At 35.9% G+C, this 25,031-nt stretch overlaps 1 protein-coding gene across 2 annotated transcripts; it reads right to left on the bottom strand.

The window, feature by feature from the left end:
- Window positions 1-2,735: 2,735 nt before the first annotated feature.
- LOC116727644 (uncharacterized) lies at window positions 2,736-23,040 on the bottom strand. 2 transcript variants are annotated; one of them, XM_032575181.1, is made up of 13 exons: window positions 22,812-23,040; window positions 18,008-18,322; window positions 16,888-17,181; window positions 15,792-16,097; window positions 14,962-15,072; window positions 11,948-12,109; window positions 9,626-9,940; window positions 9,490-9,540; window positions 8,418-8,672; window positions 6,965-7,312; window positions 5,390-5,659; window positions 3,852-4,127; window positions 2,736-3,022 (listed from the first exon to the last, which is right to left on the bottom strand). In XM_032575181.1, exons 1-13 carry the CDS (start codon window positions 22,861-22,863, stop codon window positions 2,991-2,993), a joined length of 2,787 nt encoding a protein of 928 aa, XP_032431072.1. In that variant the 5' UTR covers window positions 22,864-23,040; the 3' UTR covers window positions 2,736-2,990. The 2 variants fall into 2 exon arrangements, with proteins under 2 accessions (XP_032431072.1, XP_032431073.1); XM_032575182.1 differs by having other exon boundaries at window positions 9,626-9,856.
- Window positions 23,041-25,031: the final 1,991 nt, after the last annotated feature.

Raw genomic sequence — 25,031 nt, 5'->3', positions numbered from 1 at the left:
CTGATTTATTTTTAACTTTTGCATGTTTAGGCTCAATAAAGCAGCATGGGAAGATGTGTGTAGAAGTTAGGAATTGGAGAAGTGGCTCAAGGTGATAAAATTAGATTACACAGGCTTTATCAGCGGCAGTTCGACCTAAAGCACAGTTTCTTTGCTTCTACTTCTGTTTCTGTCACTACATGAAGAAGAAGTGACAGAAACAGAAGCTTATTTCATACACAGAGCCGGGAAAAGGTCGTTGCCCCCTTACAGATTTCTGCTGTTTTGGCTTCTTTGTTGCTGCTTAATGTTTCAGATCTGGAAAAAAAAATATCAGTATTAGACAAACAAAAACAACCTGAGTAAATTTAAAAATAAGTTTTCAAATTATACACTGCAAAAACACAACTCTGGCAGATTACTTCACGTATACTGGGAAAAATGTCTTGCTATAAGTGAAATAATCTGTCAGTGCAACTACAATTTCATCAACATTAGGGAATTATTGCCTCGAAACAAGCTCCTATCTTGATGAAAACTTACTTGTAAGTAAGTTGTGTTTTATTTTAGGTCTATTAAGATGTTTACACTAGAAACTAAACCAAAAGTACTTGGTTAGATTTGTGCTTTTTGCAGTGTAATCTCATTTAAAGTGAAAAGTTATCCAAACCAACCTGACGGTGACATCTTACATCACTGCGGAGAAAATTTGCTCATTTTCTTCCCAGAATTGCTTTAATTGAGGGTTTTTTTTTGTGTTTTTTTTAAATAAATGGCCTGTTTAAAGTCACACAGCAGTACCTCAATTGGATTTAGGTCTTTACTTTGACTAGGACACTCCAAAACCTAAATGTTCTTGTTTTAAGAAAGAGGCAGCGATACTGGTGTGCTTTTATTCTCACTGGTTTTTAATTTCTGTATCATAAAATGTTGCTTTTCAAGATCTTTTATCCTACTTCCTGTTGTCAGACAGGTTCTATTAAAGTGATTCCAGCATTTTGTATTTACTCGGGTCATTTTTAACTGGTATCAACATTTATTTGATGATCTGAAATGTGTAAGAAAGCGAAAACAGCTGAACAGCAGCATAACAGAGTCTGATAACATGAAATAGTAAAACACGTCTGGAAGCTTCAGCAAATCAGCAGCTGAGAAGAGCTAAAGAGAAAAGCTGTTAGTGGTTTCTTTCTGCTTATAGCTGTGGCCGGCTGAAACCTCTGGTAGTGTGGCCTGCTTCCAGTAAAGTGAGGCTGATTGTGTGATTATTTCTGCAGCATCTCTGCTGATTTGCTTGAGAATTAGCTTTATTTTCCATATTTCCAAAATTTAAACCTGAAACATTCCTAAATAACTCGTTTATTTTTCCTTTCTTGTAGCAAATGAATAAATTTGAAGCCTTTTTTTCAGCTAACTGTCTGGTAGTGCACAGCAACAGGTGGGGGAGGGGAGGTGCATTACTCAGTGTTTCATACAGACATGAAAAACTCAAAAAAACAGAATTATCCAAAATATAACTGTTTTGAGCCCACTGCGTTTTATCCATTACTATTTTATTGCTGTTACTGTTTCATCTGTTTAAACTGTAACATAATCTTCTGCATTAAATCAATCAATTTCTGATTGATTGGATAAAACGTGCAGCTGACATCCGAGCATCACTTCCTGTCTTCCTAATGAGCACTTAACAGTCAGAGTGCCCAGATTGAGGCCAAGCATATTGCTTAACTTTGTCTTCTTCTTCTTTTTAAAATACTGTTTACATACATACTTATTTTTAAAAAACCTTTTCATTAAAAAAATTATATAAAGTGTCTGTAACGTTTTATGCTTTTGTTGCTTTCTCAAATCAATCATAGTAAAATAAAAAATATGTGTTTCTCCCAGGTATATTTCATGTATCTGAGACAAAACACAGACAATAACAAAAAACTACAAATATCAAAATCCAATTAAAATACAAAATAGATAATAAAGGAAGAAAAATAACAAAAGCAAAAAATATTTAGATTTCTTTTGAAAAAAGAAAAATTAGAAAGATGAAATCTTCTATTTGCAACATGACATTTAAATAAAAATATGTAAAGCTGCAAACATCAAAGGGGGTTGAATACTTTTTGAAGTCAAAGTGGAACAGAACTGAAGGGCTGAATATTTATGCTACATATCTTTATGTAACTGTCATTACTTTGTAGAAATGAGTTTTCACTTAATGTTAAAGGGCTTTTCTTGTCAAAAAAGTAACATTTAGTCGATCACGATTGATCTGTAAAAGCAATTTTTGCAGGTTTAAAACATCTTCGGTGAGAGAGAAATGAAATTCCTCGTTTGTGACCCAAACTTGGCAAACGGAGCTGATTCTGGTTAAAACTTTAATGTGCCTTAATACCAGAAACCACTTCCTGTTTCAAGTCCTCTGCCTCATGAAGTATTGCTTCATGGATTTCGAAAGCACGACTTACACCAAAATGTTGTAATACAGAATTGATCAACACAGTCCTGCAGCACAGAGTGGCATTTAATAAAACAGTGCAAAAAGTTATTAACGTGACATAAGTTTGTAAATAAGCCACATTTAGCAGCCGCCACATCTCTGCAGCACCTTTGCACACAGTAATGAGCTGTTCCTGTGGTCAGCATAAAAAAAACAGAAGTATATTTTGAAACAAGAACTAATCTTCGCAGGTAATCATAACGGCTACGACTTTTGCGCATAACTTTAAACACCAGAGCTGCAGAAACGACAAAACACGTCCAGGTCAACATGATTTAGTTTTTATTTTATCGTCAGCTTATTCATACAAAAATAGGAACTTTTGTGTGAAAAACAAATACAAAGTTTAGAAGTAAGAGTAAAAGACAAAAGACTAGAGATATAAATAGACCCTCATCTAACAGTGTAAACATGAGATGCAGCTGAATGTTGTAATTTTTGTTAAGCTTCAGAGATAAATGCATCACATTAGATAGATTAGAAGGGATGTGAAATAAGGAAGCAGAGTTGTGGATCTTCTTCATGCAGAGGATGAAATTTCCTCATTGGGCTCTGAACGAGAAAAACACAGATGAGCAAACTTTCTGTTGAGTGTGGGAGTTTCTTTCTTAACTGGTCAATATTTTACTTAAGCAGCAACATTTGAGAAAAGTTTGTCTGTTACAAGAAAAGTTTCACGTTATTATTATGGTTGATATTTAAAAGTGGAGTTAAAATAAAGTGAATAAAATATGTTAGCTGGAAGTTGAACATTTTAAAATAAATTCTTATATTTGGAAGAGATAAATAAGAGGCTCTGCTTCCCCCTCATGCTTCATTCTAACGGTTTATCTCTGTAGTTAAGCACTGAAAAAACACAAAATCTTAATCCAACTACTTTTGGTGTAGTTTCTAGTGAAAATATCTTAAGACACAACTGACCTAAAACTCACTTTTCAGCAAGATATAGGACCTTGTTTTCAGTCAATAATTGGGTCTCTGTCTCTTTAAAAACTCTGAAACTCCGCCTTCAGGAAGTCTTCCCAACATGGCTCCTCTGTTAACCCTTTAAACGTTTTTACCAGCGTTTCACTGAGAAGCACCACAACAGATGAGCAGTTCCACCAGGTGTTTGCTACTTGGTGCTGGCTAGTCTGAAGGAGCTGAGTGGGGGAGGAGCTATGCCTCGAAGGCGGAGCTAGGTCCACCCAGGCGTTTTGAACAGCTGAATGGTTGCCATGGAGACTAAAGGATTTCTCAAACATGCATGAAAGAAGCAAGGCAACACTCCAGGAATGTTTTTGATGAGAGAATAATATTATAACATGATGTAAAGCTCAAAAAAGTTAATTTTACGTAGCACTGCCCCTTTAAATAAGAGGTGTGTTACTGAAGGTCTCACCTGTCCATGTCCGATAAACAGGAATCTTGAGTGCTGGGTGTGTGATCTCCACACACACTCTCAAACGTTCCCTCTCGCCGTCTTTCAGACCCGTCCTCAGGTTGACTTTGTTGATGTGAAGCGCGCCGGCGGCGCCCTCCATTTCCTTATCGCTGTCTTCTTCGTCCTCCTCTGACGCGGATATCGTCTCCTCGTACCTGTCCTTCTCTCTGTCCACCTTCTCATCTATGTATTCTATGCCTTCAGTGTCGGGGTCTGTGACAGCAGCTTTTGTTTCTGAAAGAGGAATTACATACCAGAAGGGATTTCAATCTTAATCTATCGATTTTTCTGATGATTAATTTATTAATCAGATAAAAAATTGGCACATACTACAGATTTAGCTGTTAACCACCCTTTTTTATATTCAATATTAGAAAAACATAAAACAATGCAAATAAACAAATAACTCAATTCCTTTTTTAAAATAAGAAATGAAACATTTTATTATGCAAAATGCAATAATATCATTCCTTTAGTAAATTTGAATAGAGTGAAGCTATAACTGGGTCACTTGAGGAGGTAAAACATATTTGTGGCCAAATGTGTAAAAGTTCAAGGGTCATATAGACGTTTACAAACAGATATTTTTACAGAGGCAGGTAGAGTACACAAAAAGTGTTTTCAAGTAAGAGTAGAACTACTTCAAGATATTTTTACTCAAGTCAAAGTAAAAAGTAGCTGTACAAGAAATTACTCAAGAGGAAAAAAGTATGTGGTAAAAAGGCGACTCAATTACTGAGTGAGTAACTGATCAAAACATCAATTATTTCATATTTTAAAATTACATAATCAGATGGACCACAATATAAAATTATGTTGAAATTTTTATATTTTAAAGGTCAAAAAGAAAAGAGTCCTGCTTAATGTTTATATTACATTGCGTTATAATTGTACATTTATGAAAATAAACTATATTTCTAATACAGCTTAATTAGTTTATTATATAAAGTGGTATGATTGTGCACTTATGTACTTGTTTTTGCAATAATGATTTATGATGTGGACCCCAAGAAGAGTAGCCATTGTTTGTCAATCGGTAATGAGGATCCAAATAAACAAACAGAATGATAATTAGTCATATTAATAACACAATTAAAGTTTCACAACTTATAAAACTTATGAAAACTGCAGATTTATGTCTGGTAAATGTTTGGTTAAAACAAACATGTTTTTCACTCTGTGAAGATTTTCACATTGGGTCGATTATCCAGAAATTTCACTTAAGAAACAGTAGCGAATTTTACTTCACAGTAAAATTACTCAAATAAAAATAAGTAAGTAGAGCTTAGTAAAGATACCATAAAAAGTTTTTTTATGGGTATAAAAAAATCATAAAATATTAGCCCAAGTCTTTTGTTTTCTTCCCAAAAGTGATGTAAGCAAAAAAAAAAAAAATCAAATTAATAAAAATAATAAATAAATATTAATAATGAAATCATGCATAACATGACTGGGACATTGTATTAGGAAGGTGATATTATATAATAGACATTTACTTATTGCGTGGCCATTCTTGCGTCTCTCCGGTTTGTCCGGTGTTCTTGGCAGGTTCGCGGACTTCTCCAGGGCGCAGACACTTTTCAGTTCTCTCTGTCCGTCATCTCCGATCTCCTCTGTCTCACTGGACACTAACGGAGAGAAAGTCGGTCCCCCGGCTGACCAGAGTAACTGGGCCTTGGGGTGACCTCCCTTCAGCAGGATGGAGAACACGCCGACGCCTTCGCTGCTCCAACAAACGGAAATCGACGGCGGAATGGTCGGGGAAGCTAAAGCAAACGGAAGGAAGTCGTCAAATGTTGAGCCTGAATCAGGACTTTTCGCTACGTTCACACAGCAGGTCTTCATGCTTATAATTGCGTTCATGCTACTTATTAAAACCTACCGCAACGAGATTTCTGCTAACGGCCCTAAAGCAACCTGCATGCGCAGAAGAAGAACGCCGACGTCACACAGCAGCGCCTTGTTTACGGAAGTAATAGTGGATTGAGCCGTTAATGGATCGATTTTAAAGTTTATTCAGCAATGAGAGCCGATAGTATTGTCACATAATCATAAAAAGAAAGATTAATTAATAGCGATGGCTTTTTGTGGAGCATTTACTGTAATTTATGTAGGAAAGTTTGCTTGGATGTGCAGTCAGAGCCAGGGACTGCGATTCATAAATTGATAACCATAATTTTCAGTCATTGTTTACGCTCTGATTTACAGAGTCTAGTTTTTTCTGGTCCATAATTAAGACACACGTTTCACCTCAATCACGTAAAATTCGGATAAAATACGATATGATTCTTCAGACTGCTGATGCTGTGAAAATGATATCCGAATTACCACATATGGAAGTCGCACAGATCGTTTTGTTTTTCTGTTTTTGCTGAAAAGGCTAAATAAAGAAGGCTGGTTCGGTTCTGGGAAAACTGTGGTACCTCTGGGGATGATAATGGAAATGATTTTACATAAAATCAAGAAAACCACGGACAAACCTGATTATCCTCTCCATGACGCCGTCTGAGAAAAACTGAGTGCTATAGTCAGAAGCTTGCTCAGATTTGCTGTAAGACAGACCTCTACAGGAGATCTTCCTGCCAACAGTCGTCACTATTTACAATAACTCTGAAGAATTTTTAATTAATATGAGTTACATTTAATTTCCCTTTGGGATCAATAAAATATTTTTGAATTTCAAAGAAATGATCAAATAAATCAAAAAGTCAATATTACGAGAATAAAGTCAGGGTATTTCAAAATTAAAGTTGTAGTATTAGGAGAATAGTCATAATATTACGGTTTGATTCTCATAATAATTCTCATATTATTGATAGGTTGTTACTCATAAGACTTTATTCTCATAATACTATGACTTTATTCCCACAAAACTTTTTTTCTCATAACTCAATTTGTGTTTTTTATTTTTCTTAGTTTGGTTCTAATACTCCGTCGCAGAATTAGGCCATTCAGACCGCAGTGATGAAGTTGGATATAGGTCGCATTTGGGCAAAAAATACGGATTTGGGTCACATTTGTTAATGTGTGTTAATGTGGTTTTAATAACTGTAAATGTTAATATTTCCCACCATTGTCTGCGTTTCTCCAGTGTCTCTCTATCGGCTCCTTTAGGGAACAATGCTGGACTCTGCAGGTAACGCCGCCTCCTCTGTCCCTTTTCTCCTGCAGGATTGGCTTTCTCTTCAGAGTCGCTGTGGCCCTGAAGAGTCTGGGCTCAGTTTGTATGGGGCCCCACAGCTCTCCTCCCTCTATCACCTCCTCTTCTCTGTCATCCTCCTCTCCATCTCCGAGCTTCAGCCACGTGACTGAAATGTTCGGAGGGTAGAAATCTGTGATCTCACATCCCAGAGTGAAGCTCTGATCCGAGGCATGAGTGAAGCTGACAACGTCGGACACGCACGGCCTTTTGATGAAGCCTGGAAGGAAATAAATGTTGCAGAAATGTGACGTGTGTTACATGTAAAGTTTCTTTTTAGTAGCTGCGTTTCCATTACAAATGTGCAAAAACTTTGTCAATATTCTGCTGATGAAGAAAAAAAACGTAATTTTGCAGTTGCTGTGTGTCCATTAAATAAGAAATGAAATTAAAATCACATGTGAATAAGTTTGTTCAGGCGATAAGCCATTAAAAGGATGTAAACAGTTACATGAGAAATATTCATAATTCAGCCATGGCGCTCATCATCTATCAGAGGAAACGTCGGTGTCTTATTTAGTAAGTGCCATGCTAAAAAAAATAAAATTATGAGAATAAAGTCATAATATTTTGAGAATAAATTCACAATATTACTAGAATAAAGTTGTAATTTTATGACTTTGTTCTCTTTTTTTTTTCCTAAGCGTGGCCCTAACACTAAATATCTTAGCGCTCTTGAAATAAGATAAAACTAACTTGCAAGTAACTTTTCAGGACAATACAAGAGGCGTTTTGGGGAATTTCACAGAAGAGCTACGGATTCAACATATCTGAATGACAACCAACTTCGTATGAAATGTGGAAAGTTGTGAGAGCTTTGGTTGCACATTGTCTTAAAAAACAAAACCATCCATCGTCATCGTATCACTTCCTGTCGTCTTCTTTGTCGTTTCCGGCAGTAGTAACATCCGGTTGTTGATCACGTGATTCATGTGATGTGAAAAAAGTATTTTGATACTGTTGAAAAACCAACTCATTCCAGCACAAAAACTCTTTACAGCAAAACATGAGTTTTGTCAAAAGTAGCATGTTTCTGGGGCGTGCCGTGGTGGCGTAGCAGTTAGCGCGACCCATATTTGGAGGCCTTGAGTCCTCGACGCGGCCGTCGCGGGTTCGACTCCCGGACCCGACGATATTTGCCGCATGTCTTCCCCCCTCTCCTGTCAGCCTACTGTCGTATAAGGGACACTAGAGCCCACAAAAGACCCCCTGGAGGGGTAAAAAAAAATAAAATAAAAAGTAGCATGTTTCTATTAAGCAACTTTTTTTCTCGTAATTTCAGTTTTTGGTAAATGGAAACGCAGCTCGTTGTCTGTTGTGGGCACCTCTAGTCTCGCGGGTGATTGGTTGCTTCAGGGCGACGTGGTGCACGCTCACCCACACCTTGGTGGCGCCCTTCTCCACCTCGCGGCGAGGAAGTTTGCACTGACTGAAGGCGGAGAAGAAGCCCTCTGAATTCGGCCAAGGCAACGAAGAGGCCTTGGAAGCCACGGGGCTGAGCTCCCCGCCCTGACAGAACCAGCGGAAGGTGATGACATCCGGATGGAAATGTGTCGCCCCCACTGTCATGTTGATGACATCTGAAAGAGAAGGACGCAGCTTTGAAAACACAGGAGACTAACACACAGGATGGTACATTTAATACACAACCTGAGTGTGTTTTAGTGGAACTGGTAGGCAAACACAAAGTGGGACATGATGCATTTACCTCTGAAGTCATATTTTTACTGAAGTAAAAGTACAAGGTAGTCATCCAAGAAATTACTCAAGTAACAAGAAAAAAGTATTTAGTAAAAAGGAAACTCAAGTAACTGATCAAAACATCAATCACTCAATATTTAAAAATTACATAATCAGACCGAACAAAATATGGAAATTTTGGCATTTTAAAGACCAAAATGAAAATATAAGTATCATAATTACAAAATAATAAAATCAGGCAAAATAAATATTTTTCCAAATCAATTTATTTTAATCTAAAAATTATGACACTTTAACAATAACGGCAGGTCTGTGTCTGGTGAATGTTTGGCTGCAGCATGTTTGTTCTTTATTCAGTGAAGTTACTCACGTTACATTTTACTCATGTAAGAGTAGCGATATACTTCATAATAAAATTGTTCAAGTGAAAGTAAAAAGTACATCATAATAAAAACTAAGTAAATGTAAATAGTTACTCTGGGTGCCAGGTATCAGTTTTGACCAGCTTCCTTGTCTGTGCTAAAAGCATTCCCACAGCATAATACTGCCGCTGTAGCAAAACTTAAAAATGGATGTTTACTGACTCAATCTGAGATGTTTTGTAGTCTAAACTCACTATCCCTACTAGTCCCAATGAAGTTTGTGGATTTAATGTCAACGGATGTGGAGAAATTTTTACATGAGGATTTTATTGACCTGGATTATTTTCGGCCTCTGCCAGCTGTATTTCAGACACCTCTGGAGCAGCTGCGTAAGAAAGAAGGATTGTTACAAACACTTTATAAAGAAAAATTAAACGTATTTGAAGAGAAGAAAAAAAAGACTTTCTTACAGAGAATAGTAAACCTCTCCGACACTCTTTCCTCCACAATCTTATCCTTGCCCACATAGGACACCTGACATTTAAACACAGCGCCCTTGTGTAGAGAAATCCGGGGGATGAAGGTGAGAGCGGAAACCAGCTGCTGGGTCCACTTCCCGGAGGAGAGGACCGGCCCCTGCGTGTGCAGCTTGTAGTACCCGATGTCGCCTCTGGGGGTCAGCAGAGAACCTTTCTCTGAAGCTGGGGAGGTGAGAGTTAGACCGAAGGGCAGATGGATGGTGGTTAGGGGAGTGGAAAGGCAGTTAAAGTTAGACCTGGAAGTTCCTATTTGCATGTAATGTTGTCAGGCGGGAGGATTATGGAGACGTTGATGAGAAAACATTACAAGTTAGACGTGCAAATATTTCGCCATCACTTATTTAAAAGTTGTTACACAGCAACAACGCAAAACCTTACCAAGTATTTTTGGTCCGGTTTCTAGTGCAAATATATGACGCAGTACAAAGGCTATACTAATAAAAAACAGTAAAATAAAGTTATGAGAACAAAATTATAAAACCACGAGAATAAAGTAATAATATTATGAGAAAAATAGTATAAAATATTACAATAATAAAGTTGTATGAGAATAAAGTTATACTACTCAATGACTTGAAACACGACTTTATTCTCGTATTGTTTCAGTTTCATTCTTGTACGAGTTTATTAAATTATGACTTTATTCTTGTAATTTTACAACTTTTTTCTCGTAATCCTATAACACTATTCTCGTAATTTTAAGATCTTATTCGAGTAATTCTGTGACTAGTTTTTTGTAAGTTTATGACTTTATTCTTGTAATTTTATGGACTTTCTTCCACGTAATTTTATTTTATTTCTTATTGGGGCCTGGAAACATATCTAGGGCTTATGGTTTTCTGTCCAGGTGCTTCAGAGCGAAGTCATGCAACAGGATAAGCTCGAGATCTCAGCCACTGACGGAAGACTCCGTTAAAACAGAGGAGGACTGAGCTGGCAGTTAGAACTACTGGTGTTTTGGGCTTTATAGAACTGATTGAACCCAATCACTGTTACACATGGGATTAGTGTGGCCATTTAATGTGAAGCTTACTGATTGTTGGAGCTATTTATTCTTTATTTCTTTATGCATTTGAATTTTGTTAGTTTATTCTTACATTTCTAGTTTTTGTATTATTTGCAGGTTAATAATTGTCAATTCTATTTATCTTTTGTTTTTATTATTTGTTCTTATTTATTCGTTTTCTAAAGACAGGAAGTGAGGTGGATCAATCCACTTTCTATAAGTGTAGGGGCCAGGTATTTGGGTTTGGGGCCTATGGTTTTTACCAGAGCAACAGAAGTAGACAGAAGTAGACAGAAGTAGACAGAAGCAACAAAGGAAAGTTTGAACGTTATAAGTGTTTTGCTGAAAAGGAAAATAAAAGCAACCAAGATAATCAACAAGTTTGGACATTAAACTTTTTGTGCCTGCGTGAAGAATCTGGACCCCAGTACCTCATAGTGGCGGATGGAACTTTTTATTGGATGTTTGGTTTGACAAACAATCGCCACTACACCAAGTAAAAACCTCCCCATGGATCAAGTAAGGAACCAACTCGTGGACTAAAAGGAATAATTCCGCATTAATGGACATGTTGGATGTATGGATCTCAAGGATTACCGTCAAACAAAAGGTTTTGGATCGTCGTTGAAATCAAGCGTCAGGCCTGGATCGACACGTCTCTCATTCATCAAGCTGGTATGTGGCAATATTGTTCAAGCCGTAAAGGAAAACGGTGAAACTACTGGAGTTTAAAGACATTATTTCACTGCAAAGATTGATGAGATGAGTTTGATGTGACAAGTTGACGCTTAATTGGATAAAGACGTGTGCCGACGCCCATCATGGAAATGTTTGTTCGCACGAATCAACTTCTTTAAACAAAGAGACACGTTTGTGCTTTGTCCTGGGAACAAAGCACAAACTGTGTCCGCCACTATGAGGTACTCCAGTACCTCATAGTGGCGGATGGAACTTTTTATTAGATGTTTGGTTTGACAAAACAATCGCCACTACACTGATAATTTCAAAATAAAAGCCTTGACAATTCTTACATCATGTAATTGCTCTTTTTGGCTTTATGTGACTGGTTTATCCAAAGCCCTGTTACACATTGGATTAGTGTGGCCATTTAATATGAAGCTTACTGAAAATTTTAAAATAAAAGCCTCAATACCCCTCTCAGGTCAGTGTACCGCCATAGGCGGTACAGTAATATTAGCCTGCATTATCTTTTTCTCTCGGGTCTGCTACGTTTGAAGTGTCCCAACCTGTGAGCGAGGTGTCATTGATGGCGGTGTCGTTGAGAAACCACCTGGTCTGGACCCGGTCCACGCGCCGGCCCTCGATGCTCACGCTCACCCGCCCCTTTTGGCCGACGAAGACGTGCGGCGGCAGGATGATTGCTGACACAGTGAGCAACTTCTGTTTCTCTGTGGCAGGCGAGGCAGAGGAAATGAGAGTGTTAGAAAAAAATTAACGGTTCCTTCATCTGGCCTTCTCGTAAATTTGACCTATAACCCAGTGGTGTCCAAACGTTTTGCAATCAGGGCCAAAGTAATTTTATTATGCGTTTTCCAGCCACATAATAATTTCTTGATTATTATAGAACAATTAAGTAATTTTATTATGCACCACAAATCTGGAAAAAACTTCTAGAAAACTGCAAAACAGCTGAAACACTTTAAATCCAGACTGAAACCAATCCTGTTTAAAGTTGCTTTTAAAACATTACAAATGAAACATTAATCAACATTCTCATGTGTAACAACGGCAGTTAACAAAATGTGATGCTTCAATTATTTTTGTGTTTTTCTCATGTAAAGCACTTTGAACAGCCTTGTTGCTGAATCAGTCAAAAATAAACTTGACTGATTGGTAAAAATGCAATATATATTAATTATGACTTAAAAGAAATGTCGGCTTTGTGAAATTAGGCCTCTGTCTCTTTAAGAGACCTCTGCTGTTTTTGAATTTCTGCTTTCAGGAAGTAATCACAACATAAATAAATATTTTGCACTTTTTCTAAAAATTTGACCTGCTCGATAATAAACTAAAAATGTCAAATGTATTTAAATCAACAAAATAGATGTTTCTGTTCCGAAAGTGAAGGAAACGTCAACACGGCCTAACCTGTTTCTCAGAAATGAACTCTCATTGAGAGCTAAAAGCAGTGGAGGAAATGTTTTTATTTTAAACTGACCTGTTTACCGATGCGGCTGGGTCACAGCAGCGCTAACTGCTGTTGGGTGACATTTCCTGAGTGAACGTGTGAACACGCTGCTGCAGCGGTGCAGAAGGGAATTAAGCTCTCATTTACAGGAAAAAAAAAATCTCCCTCATTTTGAAGCATTTTTGTTTAATCTTGAAAAAGATATTTTCTCAGAAAATAAAGAAAATCTCTTATATTTTAAAAAATATTTTATGGGCTAAATAAAGACAAACAATTACTGACCTAAAAATATGTTTAGTTTTTGCAGAAAATGTGATTATAATACTTTTTTTTACTGTTTTGTATTTTTGTTCTATTATTTCTGCTAATTTGAGACATATTGTCTTAGATAAAATCCATGAAAATAGAAAATAAATGATCAGCTCTCTTCCTTCACTGCAAAAACAGAAAATCTTACAAATTATTTTTGGTTGAGATTAATGTAAATATGAAAAAAGTTTAAATTCCACCAGCAGATTATTTCACTTATAACTTGGATAAAACGTCTTGGTTTAAGTAAAAATAATCTGCTAATGGAACCAAAACTTTGTCATCAATATTAAGGAACTATTGACTTAAAACAATCTTCTATATGATGCAGAAAACTACTTGTAAGTTTGTTCTGTCTTATTTCTGTGTACTAAAATATTTGCATTTGGAACTAGAAATTAATACATGGTAGAATTTTGTGTTTTTGCAGTGCCTGACTGTGTGCCGTATCTTTTAGAAGATAAACTCATGAATTATTTGTTTTATCCAGTTTTTAAAACATTTTAGCCGTAAAAAAAGCATCACATAATGATACAGTACTCACTAAGTCCATAATGTCCCACTCAAAAAAGACCTTTAACATTTTTTTTTTACATTTCATCATGAGGTAACCATAAACATTTTTAAAAAAAAAACTTTCTGTGGTAAACCAACACAAAGTTGGACTTGATTGTGATGCAGGTTACATGCAAACTGTGACATGTTTTTATATAATCGCCTCATTGAGTTTTCACATCCAAAGACGGACATATTTCCTCCTTCAGTCAGGCTCAGTCAGATTGACTTGAAAAAGCCTTTAAACACCAATTTCTAAGTCTTTCCATAGATTCTCAACTCAATATAGGTCTGGACTTTGACTAGGCCATCCTAACACATGAATTTGCTTCAATCTAAACCATCCTATCATGTCTCTGGCTGTTTAGGGTCGTATCTGTGTTTAGCCCCACTCCGTTCATCATCCAATCAACTCTCAGTACACTGCAAAAATACAAAATCTTACCAAGTATTTTTTGTTTATTTTCTAGTGGAAATACATTAGCATGTTGAAATACAGCAAAACAAACTCATAAGTAACTTTTCAGCAAAATATAAGAGCATTTTTGAGTAAATAATTCCTTAATATTGATAAAAAGTTTTAGTTTCACTTATTAGATAACCTTAATATTTATTCAATATTAAGGAATTATTTACTTAAAACAAAATTCTGTTTCTTGCTGAAAAGTCACTTGTAAGTTAGTTCAGATGCACTAAAATATTTTCACCAGAAACTAGGCCATAAAATACTAAGTAAGATTTTGTAAAATCAAATGTTTTCATGGAGAGCTGAGAGATGCCGCCATAAATGAAGCTTCTTAAGGCTTTCTGTTAACAATGGCTTCGTTTCTGTCACTCTTCCATAAATGTCAGATTTGTGCTGTACACATTACCTATTCACTCATTCTCCCACTTGAGCTTTGAATTTCTGCAGCTCCTCCAGAGTCACCAGCAAGTGGTTTCTAGCTGACAAGTCAACAACAAACTCTCAAAACGTTCTGGAGTTCAGATTGGGTTGCTCGGTAACAGGCCTTGGCTTTGCTGGGGTTGCTAGGCAACAGCACAGATGAATGTGACTAAACAATCGGGAGGTTTTCGAAACAAAAAAACATTACGTTATTGCCAATAAAATGGCTGGATATGTTTTTTAAGTACTTGGGATGTTTTTAGAAGCAGTAGAGACACAAATGAAAGAACCAAAAACTGAAAAATGATCATTTTGAGTAACAGATTCCCTTTAAACTTTCTGCATCTCAGGTTCTGACTCACCATCTCTCCTCCTCCAGGAAAAGCCGAAGCAAAGCAGGAAGACCAACACAATAGAGATACACATCATGGCCACGGATGCTTTGGCTGACTTCGTCAACACAGGAGCTTCATCTAGCAGAAAAAAGGAAAAACTTAATGAAGAAGTACAAAAACAGCAGAAACTAAAATACACTTTAAAAAAAAAAATCCACATTTCAAGCAGCTCAAGATACCAGAAGAATATATCTTATCTAATCTGGATGCTGCAAATAAAAGAGCATTTCCAAGCTCAGAGATTCTCATTAAAAAAAAATCTACCACATTTTAAAAAAGATTTTTTTGGCTAAATAAAGAAAATATATTTTGTATTTGCAGGAAATGTGAGTACAATACTATTTTCATACAGTTTTGTGATTTTATTCTCTTATTTCTGAAAATATGAGACATATTGTCTTAGACAGAATCCACAAAAATAGAAAGTAAATTATTTACCGTTTTCCTACACTGCAAAAACACAAAATCTTAGCAAATACTTTGTCTAGTTTCTTGTGCAAATATCTCAGAACTCTTGAAATAAGATAAAACTGGACTTAAAGTAACTTTTCAGCAGAAGTTTAAGTAAGTAATCTGTGAAAATAGAAAAAAATACTAATTCCACTAGCAGATTTTTTCACTTGTCTTTTTATAAGAAATATTTACTCAGAACAAGCTCCTATATTTTCCTGAACTAACTTGTAAATTAGTTTTATCTTATTTCAAGAGTACTAAGATATTTGCAGTTAGAACTAGACTAAGGCGACTTGGTAAGACTTTGTGTTTTTGCAGTGTAGACCAACATGTTGAGCTTTTACCCTGAGGATCCAGTTTGTCCAGGTCTGCTGATGTTCTGGTCGGATCCACCACCCCCGGTTGGTTCACTGCACACTCCACCGTGCCGCGCCTCCGCCTCTGCTCGGGGCTCAACGTGAAATACCGCCTGGTGGTGTAGGTCCGATTCGGGTTCTGATCAGTGGCCGGGGGGTCCGGGAGCGCCGTGCCGTTCTGGAACCAGGACACGGACACGTCCTCTGGGTAGAAACTCTCCACATCGCAGAAAAGAGTAAGAGGAACATCGGTGGAGCGAGTCTGAACAACGGATAATCTGACAGAAGGGAGATCTGAGAAGAAAAACAGAATAATCTTCCGATTCAAATTAATTTAGATGAGATGCAGAGGCGAATTAAGGCTATTGTGGGTAGAAAACAAATTATGCCAAAAAACTAAAATATTTAGAGAATTATCCCAGAAATTTTCTAGAAAAACACAAAACATTCTGAGCTCTAAAAGTCCAGAAGTTGCAAGAAAAAAAAACATATAATTTTTGGATTAATCTAAAAAAAAAAAAAAAGAACATTTAAATGTCTGAGTTAAAAAGTAAAATCTTCTAGGAATTTTGAGATTAATCTAATAAAAATTCTAGGAAAAACATGAAAATCTCTGAGTTTAAAATGTTGACAAATTTCAACTTTTGAAAATTTTGACTTTCCAAACTGATAAATTTTCTAAAAGTGTTTTTTTTTTTTTTACTTTTGAAACACAAAAATGTCAAATTTTTTCATGAATTTTTTTTAATAAGGAAATTCTTAACTTTTCAAACACAGAAATGTTAAATTTTTTTCTTCTATTTTTTGACCAAATTTTTAACTTTTGGAGTTCTGAAATTATTTAACGTCCTCTAGGAGATGTCTGAGATTAATGAAAAAAATTCTGTTTTTCTAGCAAATTTTTGATTTTTCAAACTCAGAAATTCTCAAGTTTTTCCTTGAAAATTTATGAAAATTATCTCAAAACTTCAGAATGTTTTGGCAGAAATTGTACTCCTCCTTTATTTTCTATCTACAGTGACTCAAACGATTTTCATGCTAAGCTTCAGGCCATAGAACATTTTTCTGTTGAAAACAAACTCACGGGTGACGCTGAGCCGGAAGTCCAACCCGTTAGTGCTGCCTCTGTGTGACACCTGGCAGCTAAAGGTCACGTTCTGGTCGTCTTTGGAAGGGTAAAAGGTCAGATTGTTCACAGCCGTGTAGAATCCATCCGGACTCGGCTCGCCTTCCACCTGCAGCGCCGGCTGGATCACTTCTTCTTCTCTGGTCCAGGAGAAAAACACCGGCGGTGGGTAGAAGCCTCTGGCATGGCACTCAAGCTGGCTCTCCTTTTCTAACACACCCCATTTCTGAGGCACGGAGACTGAAGGGGGCGCTAAAGAGCGGAAACAAAAGGGAAAGGAAGCAGACTTTAGGGCAGGGGTGTCAAACTCCAGTCCTCGAGGGCCGCAGTCCTGCAACTTTTAGATGTGCCTCTGCTGCACCACCTGAATAGAATAATTAGGTCGTTAGCAAGACTGGGAGAACTGATCTACACAAGGAGGAAGTAATTAAGCCATTTCATTCCAGTGGTTTGTACCTGTGGCACATCTAAAAACTGTAGGTCTGCGGCCCTCGAGGACTGGAGTTTGACACCCCTGCTTTAGGGCCATGGAAGATAGAAAAAAAAGAGTAAATTTCTGTCAAAAAGTTCAGACATTTTTCAAAAGTTGACATTTTGGAGCTCAGAAAAGTTGTTTTTTTTGGAAAATATGTTAAATTAATCTAAAAATTTCAGAGTTTTTTTTCACAAATTTTCAACTTTTGGAGCTCTGGAATTTCCTCGTTTTTCACAAAAAATTTGGAGCCCAGAAATGTCCTATTTTTTTTTTCTTTTACAAAATTTCTTGATCTCCAAATGTCACATTGTTTTCCTCACACATTTATTACCTATAGCTTGAAACTGTACATCTTTATCTCTGGAAAATTTGACATTTCAGTCACTGAAAAATTTCTGAGTTCTTTCTAGCAATTCTTTGACTTTTATAGCCAAGAAATTTCCACGTTGTTTCTAGAAATTTCTGAGATTGTCTCAAAATTGATGAGCTTTGTTGGCAGGAATGTTCCCCTTTTTTCTAACCACAATGTCTCTAGTACGCCGTTGTAGACTTGCTTCAGTTTTACAGTATGAATCCATTAGAAACAAGCAAAGTATAACATACCTAGAATACTAAATGTAACATTTCCAGAGAGCAGGTCTGTAGAGTTGTAGCTGACTGTGCATTTATAAATCCCCTGCAGACTGAAGCTGGCGCTGAGGATGGAGATGGAAAAATCCCCGTTGGTGAAATGGGAAGGATCCCAGCTGAATCCTTCCTTTATTTCTTCTTCTGCTCCATCGAAGGAGGCGACAGTCGAGTTTTCTCTCGTCCAGTCGACTCTGATCAGAGAGACGTCCATTTTGTCTCCTGGTGGGGAGAACCTGCAGGGGAGCGTCGCATTTGTGTTCGGGTTCGCCTCGATTTCATCAGCAGACACTGCAAGCAGAGCAAACACAAGCGCATCTCAATGAAGTTCATTCAAAAAGGAAAACTCATGTCGATAATTTCATAGAGCGATGCATTTAAGTTGTTAGTTTTGTAATAATGTAGAGGTAATGAAACACAAAAATTCAGTTTATCTGAAAACTTGAATATTACATAAAACAAGAAATGGACTTACATAGGGCTTTTCCAGTCATTTTGACCACTCAAAGCGCTTTACACTAGAGTCACATTCACCCAGTCGCACTCACAAACACACCGATATGCAGATCGGTAGGCAATTTGGGGTTAAGTGCCTTGCATCCTTCCACATATCGATGTGGCAGGAGGAAGCTGGAATCAAACCTACAACCTGCCGATCGCAAGACGACTACTCTACCAAAGAGCCACAATCGCCCAAGAAAAGTAAGTATCTGAGAATGTTAGTGGAAAGTTAAGTGGAAGGAAAACATTTCCAGGAAGCTACAATATTACCAAAGAGCCCAACAAACAAGTAGGGTAAGTATCTGAGTATGTTAAAGGAAAGTTGAGTGGCAGGAAAAAGATCCATCAAGTTAGAATATTACATAAAACCAATAAAAAAGTAGGTCATTACTTAAATGGTTGACTGTAATAACTGAGTACGTTAATGGAAAATTGAGTGGAAGGAAAAAAATTCATAAAGTTACAATATCACATAAAACCAATTTAAAGTGATTTAAATTAAATATATTTTGGCCAACTGAGGCAGTGTAGTCTTTGTCAATGTCGATGTCAAATTTATTTATATAGCACTTTAAAAAACTACAACAAAGTGCTGTACAAAAATGATAATGAACTAAGTTGATGAAAAGAAAAAGAAAAATAATACAAGAAAAAAATATATATGTATAATGTTAAAATAATAAGAGTAATAATAATAATAAGTAAACAAAAAAAACCAAAACGGTTGTTTTTGTTTGTCAGGTAAGATGCGTTTGACGCTGCCTGTGGGTCAGGAGTGGCTTAACTCAAGTAATGTGACAGTTTCTGTCCATATGCAGATTCTTACATCATCAACTCCAGCTGCGGTCCAGACCTTTTGGGTCTCCCCAAAACTCCTAAATGTCCTTTTTGTTCCACTTTTATTACAAAGATTCACTTTACCCACCACACTTTTCCTTCCACTCAACTTTCCATCAATATACTTAAGAAAATCATCCTGTTCACATTCAGTTTCTCTAACAGTGATCTTCGTGACATAGTAACTTATTTCTCTCAAGATTGTAATTTTCTAAAATGAAGTCATATTCTTTAAAACTAAAATAAAAGATTATATATCAGTTTCACATTTTACATTTAATTACTGAAACAAAGTAATTTCTAGACGGTATTCTAGTTAACCGAGATGCAAATGTTTCTATTTTGTTTTATATATTTCTTGTAATATTCTCTGTAACAGAAACAAGAAGAAGGAAGCGACAAAACTCATAGGAAATTATTACATTTTCTTCCTGGAATGAAAAATCCCGTGTGCATTTGAAAGCAACACCGAATTTAAACAAACACTTTTTAAAACAAATCAGTCTCGGAACCTGGACTTTAACACAAATAGGCAGATTTTTATTTTATTTATCGCTCGTCTCCAGACTCTAGTGTTATAGTTTCATTCTTTTCCTCTCTAAAGGTAAATCAGTAATCGCAGTATAACCCACTCTCAAAGAATCGGCGTAAATATAAAGTTTTCTAATCGGCTTAATTAGTAACCTACACAATAAATACTTGCATGCAGATACGGCACCAGGTTACGCGAAACTTTCCACACTAAAGTTTTTATGTTTCACCTCCTTAGGACTGAATGATGCCTATTTGTTGCTCACAGGTGCAAATAAGGTGAAGTAGTTTCAACCTCAGCTGCAATCAATCATGTTGAAAAAGTTATTTTCCACACTGAGGCACAACTGGGAACTTTTTTAGCTTAAGTCAATAATACTTCATGAAAATGTATGAGTTTCACTTACAGATTACTTTTACTTACAACAAGATATTTTCCCCATGTTATAAGTGAAATAATCTGCAAGTGGAAATAGAACTGGGTTGCTAGGTAACAGGCTTGGTTTGGCTGGGGTTGCTAGGTAACGGCGCCGGTGGAATTAGAACTTTTTCATCAATATAATGAATTTTTAAGTTAAAACAAGCTCTTATTTTCTTGCTGAAAAGTTACTTGTAAGTTTGTTTGGTCTTATTTTGAGTGTACTAAGATATTTAGTGTGCTCTAGTTTCTATTTACAGTAGAAACTAGATCAGAAATAGTTGGTAATATTTGTGTTTTTGCAGCGTTTCCGTCTAGGGAGTCATTTGTTTTAAATTGGCACACTGCAAAAACACAAAACCTTAGTAAGTAGTTTTGTTCTAGTTTCCAGTTTAAATATCTTACACTTGAAATAAGACAAAAGGAACTTACTGCAAGCCTTTTTAGTAAGATTGATTTAAGCAAATAACTTCTTAATATCGATGGAAAAAGTTCTAGTTCCAGTGAGCCGTTACCTAGCAACCCCAGCCAGGCCTCGCCCGTTACCTAGCAACCCAGTTCTAGTTCCACTTGCAGATTATTTCACTTATAACATGATATTTTCCCCATATTATAAGTGAAATATCAGTGGAACTAGTATTTTTAATCAATATTAAGGAAATTAAAACAAGCTCTTATATCTTGCTGAAAAGTTACTTGTGAATTTGTTTCATCTTATCTTCTAAGATATTTGCACTAGAAAATAGAACAAAAATACTTGGTAATATTTGTGTAGAACAACCTGTTTTCAGATTCCAATTTGTGACCAATTTATTTTTATTTAAAAATACATTTATTTTTAAATAAAATTTCATTTTTATTTTTATTTAAAATGTTTAGCAAGGCCTCTGGAGGTGAGACAAGCCCACAGCATCATAGGTCGTCTGCCGTACATAAAGGTGTTTTAGTTTCACACTTCACCCACCTGGAGTGTTTTGTTGCTAAAAAGCTCAATCTTGGTCTCATTTGATCTAGTTAAAGCCCAAGTAGCGTTCTGCAAAAACTCCATATGTTAATGTTTGTGATGGTAGGACAGAAAAGGTTGCTTTTTTTTAGGAAAATTACTAATGTAATAATGTATTTGAACTGGAAATTAGAAACTAGACTGAAATACTTGTTAAGATTTATATTTTTTACAGTGCAGGATAAAGTTGGGTCTTCATCTGGTCTCATTTATCAGTTATTTTAATTTTTTTTTAAAAATTTTGAACAATTATTTCTTCATGTAGAATATTTTTTGTTGAACAACTTTTGTCAGGTTAAACCTCGGATTTTTCTTAATTTTCTTTTCAGTTAAAGTAAGTCACTGCAGCACAATATTCATTTATTTTGCACACCTTTGCTAGGATTTCCAATAAACGTGGAAGAACATTGTACCCAAAAGCTGTTATATTGTTCTATGTATTATTTTAGTGGAGAATTTTTAAAAAAGCTAAATTTTTATTCTTCAAATAATTCAGTTTTTAATGTTCTACTTATCCTGCAGCAGGAAGAGTCGGCCACACTGACATCATTTTGTAAAAACACAGCAGACATCACCAGGGAACATGTGGATGAAAATTAATAAAAGTCCTAGAAAACATTGTTACAGTGCCTTACTTACAGACTCTTTTTATGCTTTTTTGACATTTTTCCAATTTCCTTGTCCTCTTTTTATCAATATTATCAGAATCAGATCATAAATAAATAAATAATGGCAGTACTTATTCGAAAACTGCAATATCGGTGCTGATACACTGCAAAAACACAAAATCTTACCAAGTAAATTTGGCCTTGTTTCTAAAGCAAATATTTTAGTTCACTTAAAATAAGAAAAACTATCAGAAAAGTAATTTTTCAGCAAGATATAGAGGTTTGTGTTAAGTAAATACTTGCTGTATACTGATGAAAAAGTGGTAGTTGATTTGTTGATTTTTGTGTTCTTATGACATAAAACACTTTGAACTGAATTGTTGCTGAAATGTGCCATAAAAAATTATTTGATTTTGATTTGGCAGATAAATTAACTTGCAGCATGGGAAACATGTCTTGTTATAAGTGAAATAATAGAACTAGCAATTTATCATCAATATTAAGAAATGATTGACTTAAAACAAACCTCTACATTGTGCTGAAAAGTTACTTTTAAGTTAGTTTGTCTTATTTGAAGTGCATTAAAATATTTGGACTAGAAATTAGGCCAATAATACTTGGTAAGATTTTGTTTTTGCAGTGTATGCATTCAATTAATATAATTTTAACAAATAAATCTACGTTTTTCTACTTTATCATCATTATGCTTGAATGTACACCACTTTAATATTGCATGATTACAATATTACAAAGCATAAACTCTCTCAGAGTGAAAACAGGAAGTAAAACTCTGTTAAACTCTTACAAACGTCCAGTTTGAGCTGGAACCTGCAGATTAAGCGCAGGATTATCCGTGCAGGCCTGTGAACACACAATACTCACCAGGCTTTACGAGAGCCAGGAGCACAGCGAAGACGAGGACTTTACACCGCATGGTCGGGCTTGTCTTCTCTCCAGGTTCTTATCAACAGGTCCGTTCTGCAGGCTTCTGCATATATAGAGGTGACAGTGGGCGGGATCGTCCCAAAGGAACAAGAAATATTGTTCCTGGGCCTCACAGAGAGTGAAAGGAGGCTCTTTGATATGTGGACGTTCTTCCAAATAAAGGAGGAAAGAGGGGAAAGATGTGCGGAGAAGCACAAGTGGAGGAAACGGGTCACTTAAAATTCACACGGGCCGGAGTCCAAGGTTTTCTGGGGGGCTGCTTGACATTGGTGCAGTGTTGCCGCGAACAAACGGAGAGTAATTCCCACTGAGCTGGTGTGGGCAAACACTCAGCCGACACTACAGCGCTTTTCTGAGAGAGCAAAAAGTTACTTTTAGGAGAGAAAAGGAGGTTCTGTTCTCCTTCACAGAGTTTAGTCCCGGCCGTGATGAGCTCCTCACAGGGTTAACGGCTGGAGGAAAATCTAACAATTCACCGACTTAATTAGATGTTTATCTGGTTTCACTCTGGATATTGAAGCTATTAGGGCCATTATAGAAAGAAAAAGGAAAATATGAGGAGTAGTTTTTACACCAAAACCCAGTAATTTTGAGCCCCAACAGTTGAAAATTGGCAAGAAATTTTTTTTAGATTAAGCTCCGATATTTTCTAGAAAAAACTTGGGAATTTTTGAAACTCTGAAATGTCCAGGTTATTTCCCTACAATAAATACTCTTGAGATTTATCTCAAATTTTGAGTTTTTACTTTTGGGATTCAACATTTCAGAGTTTTCTCCTTGTTTTATTTATTTTCTCAATCTTAGATCAATCTTAAAATTTCTCATAGCCCAGAGTTCAGACCGAAGGTGATGGTTTAATCTAGATTGATCATTAAATCGAGACGCCGAACAAATCCGCCAATCGATCTCCTGCTCCACTTTTACTAATTCCCGAAGAAGATAGGAAGAGGAATCTAACAAAAAAACAACCATCCTATTAGGTAAACCTTGCTATGACGGATTGTTAGGGCCACTTTAGACAGAAAAAAAGAGGAGAAAATGTCCCCCCAAAAACTCAGACATTTTGAGATTCATTTCAGAAATTTTCATGAGAAAACAAGAAAATTTTTGAGCAACAAAAGTAAAAAAAATTGGGAAGAAACCAAAATCTAAAATTTTGAGATTAATCTCAGACATTTTCTTGAAAAGACTTGGAAATTTCTGAGTGAAATTTTTTTAATTTGGTAGAAAAAAATATATAAAAAATTACAATAAATTCAGACATTTTCTAGAATATAAATATTTTTTTAATTTCTGAGTACAAAAACTTAAAAGTTTGATTAACAAAAAAAAGAATTAGAAATGTTCTCAAAACTTTTCCAGAAAAACTTGAATATTTCAGTTTGAAAAGTTGAAAACTTGCCACAAAACATTCCAAAATTTTGAGCCTAATCTCAGAAATGACTTCAAAAGCATTGGGAAATTTCTGAGTTTGAAAAGTTAAAAATTTGCTATAAAGATATAAAACATTTTAGAATAATCTCAAAAGTGACTTAGATAGCATTAGGAAATTAATGAGCTTGAAAAGTCAAATTTGCAAGAAAAAAATCTGAAATTTTTTAGGTTAATGTTGAAAATTTTCTAGAAGTTTGGACGTTCCTGAGTTTAAAAAGTTGAAAATTTCTTTTTTAAAAAAACATCAGAAATGTTGAGATTAATCTCAGAAATTTTGTAGAAGAAATCTGGAAATTTCTGAGTTTGAAAAATTGAAAATGTGCTATTTAACACTCCAAAATCTTCAGCTTAATCTCAGAAATTGCTGAAAAGATACCTCTAAGTTAGTTTTGTCTCATTTTAAGTACTAAGATATTTCCACTAGAAACTAAACCTAAATTAATTGGTAAGATTTTGTATTTTTGTAGTGTTATCAGCAGCCATACTGACGTCATTCACAGCATCACCAGCTGGAAAGCTGCATTACCTCACCTGCACCACAGGCCTGTGTGAATGTCTACAAATGGTGTGTGTTGTTTTCCAGAAACCAAATGCCTTTTTGTTTAACAGAGGTGTCTCTGGGGTCAGATTACAACTGTGATATACCCACACACACCCACACACACCCCTACCAGAGATGCTAGGAAAGAACAGGTTGGGCTGTTTAGATCTTTCTGTTTGGAT

This window comes from Xiphophorus hellerii, chromosome 10 (genome assembly GCF_003331165.1).
Source record: "Xiphophorus hellerii strain 12219 chromosome 10, Xiphophorus_hellerii-4.1, whole genome shotgun sequence".
Classification (NCBI taxonomy): domain Eukaryota; kingdom Metazoa; phylum Chordata; class Actinopteri; order Cyprinodontiformes; family Poeciliidae; genus Xiphophorus; species Xiphophorus hellerii.
This window is presented reverse-complemented; position numbering and strand designations above follow the sequence as displayed.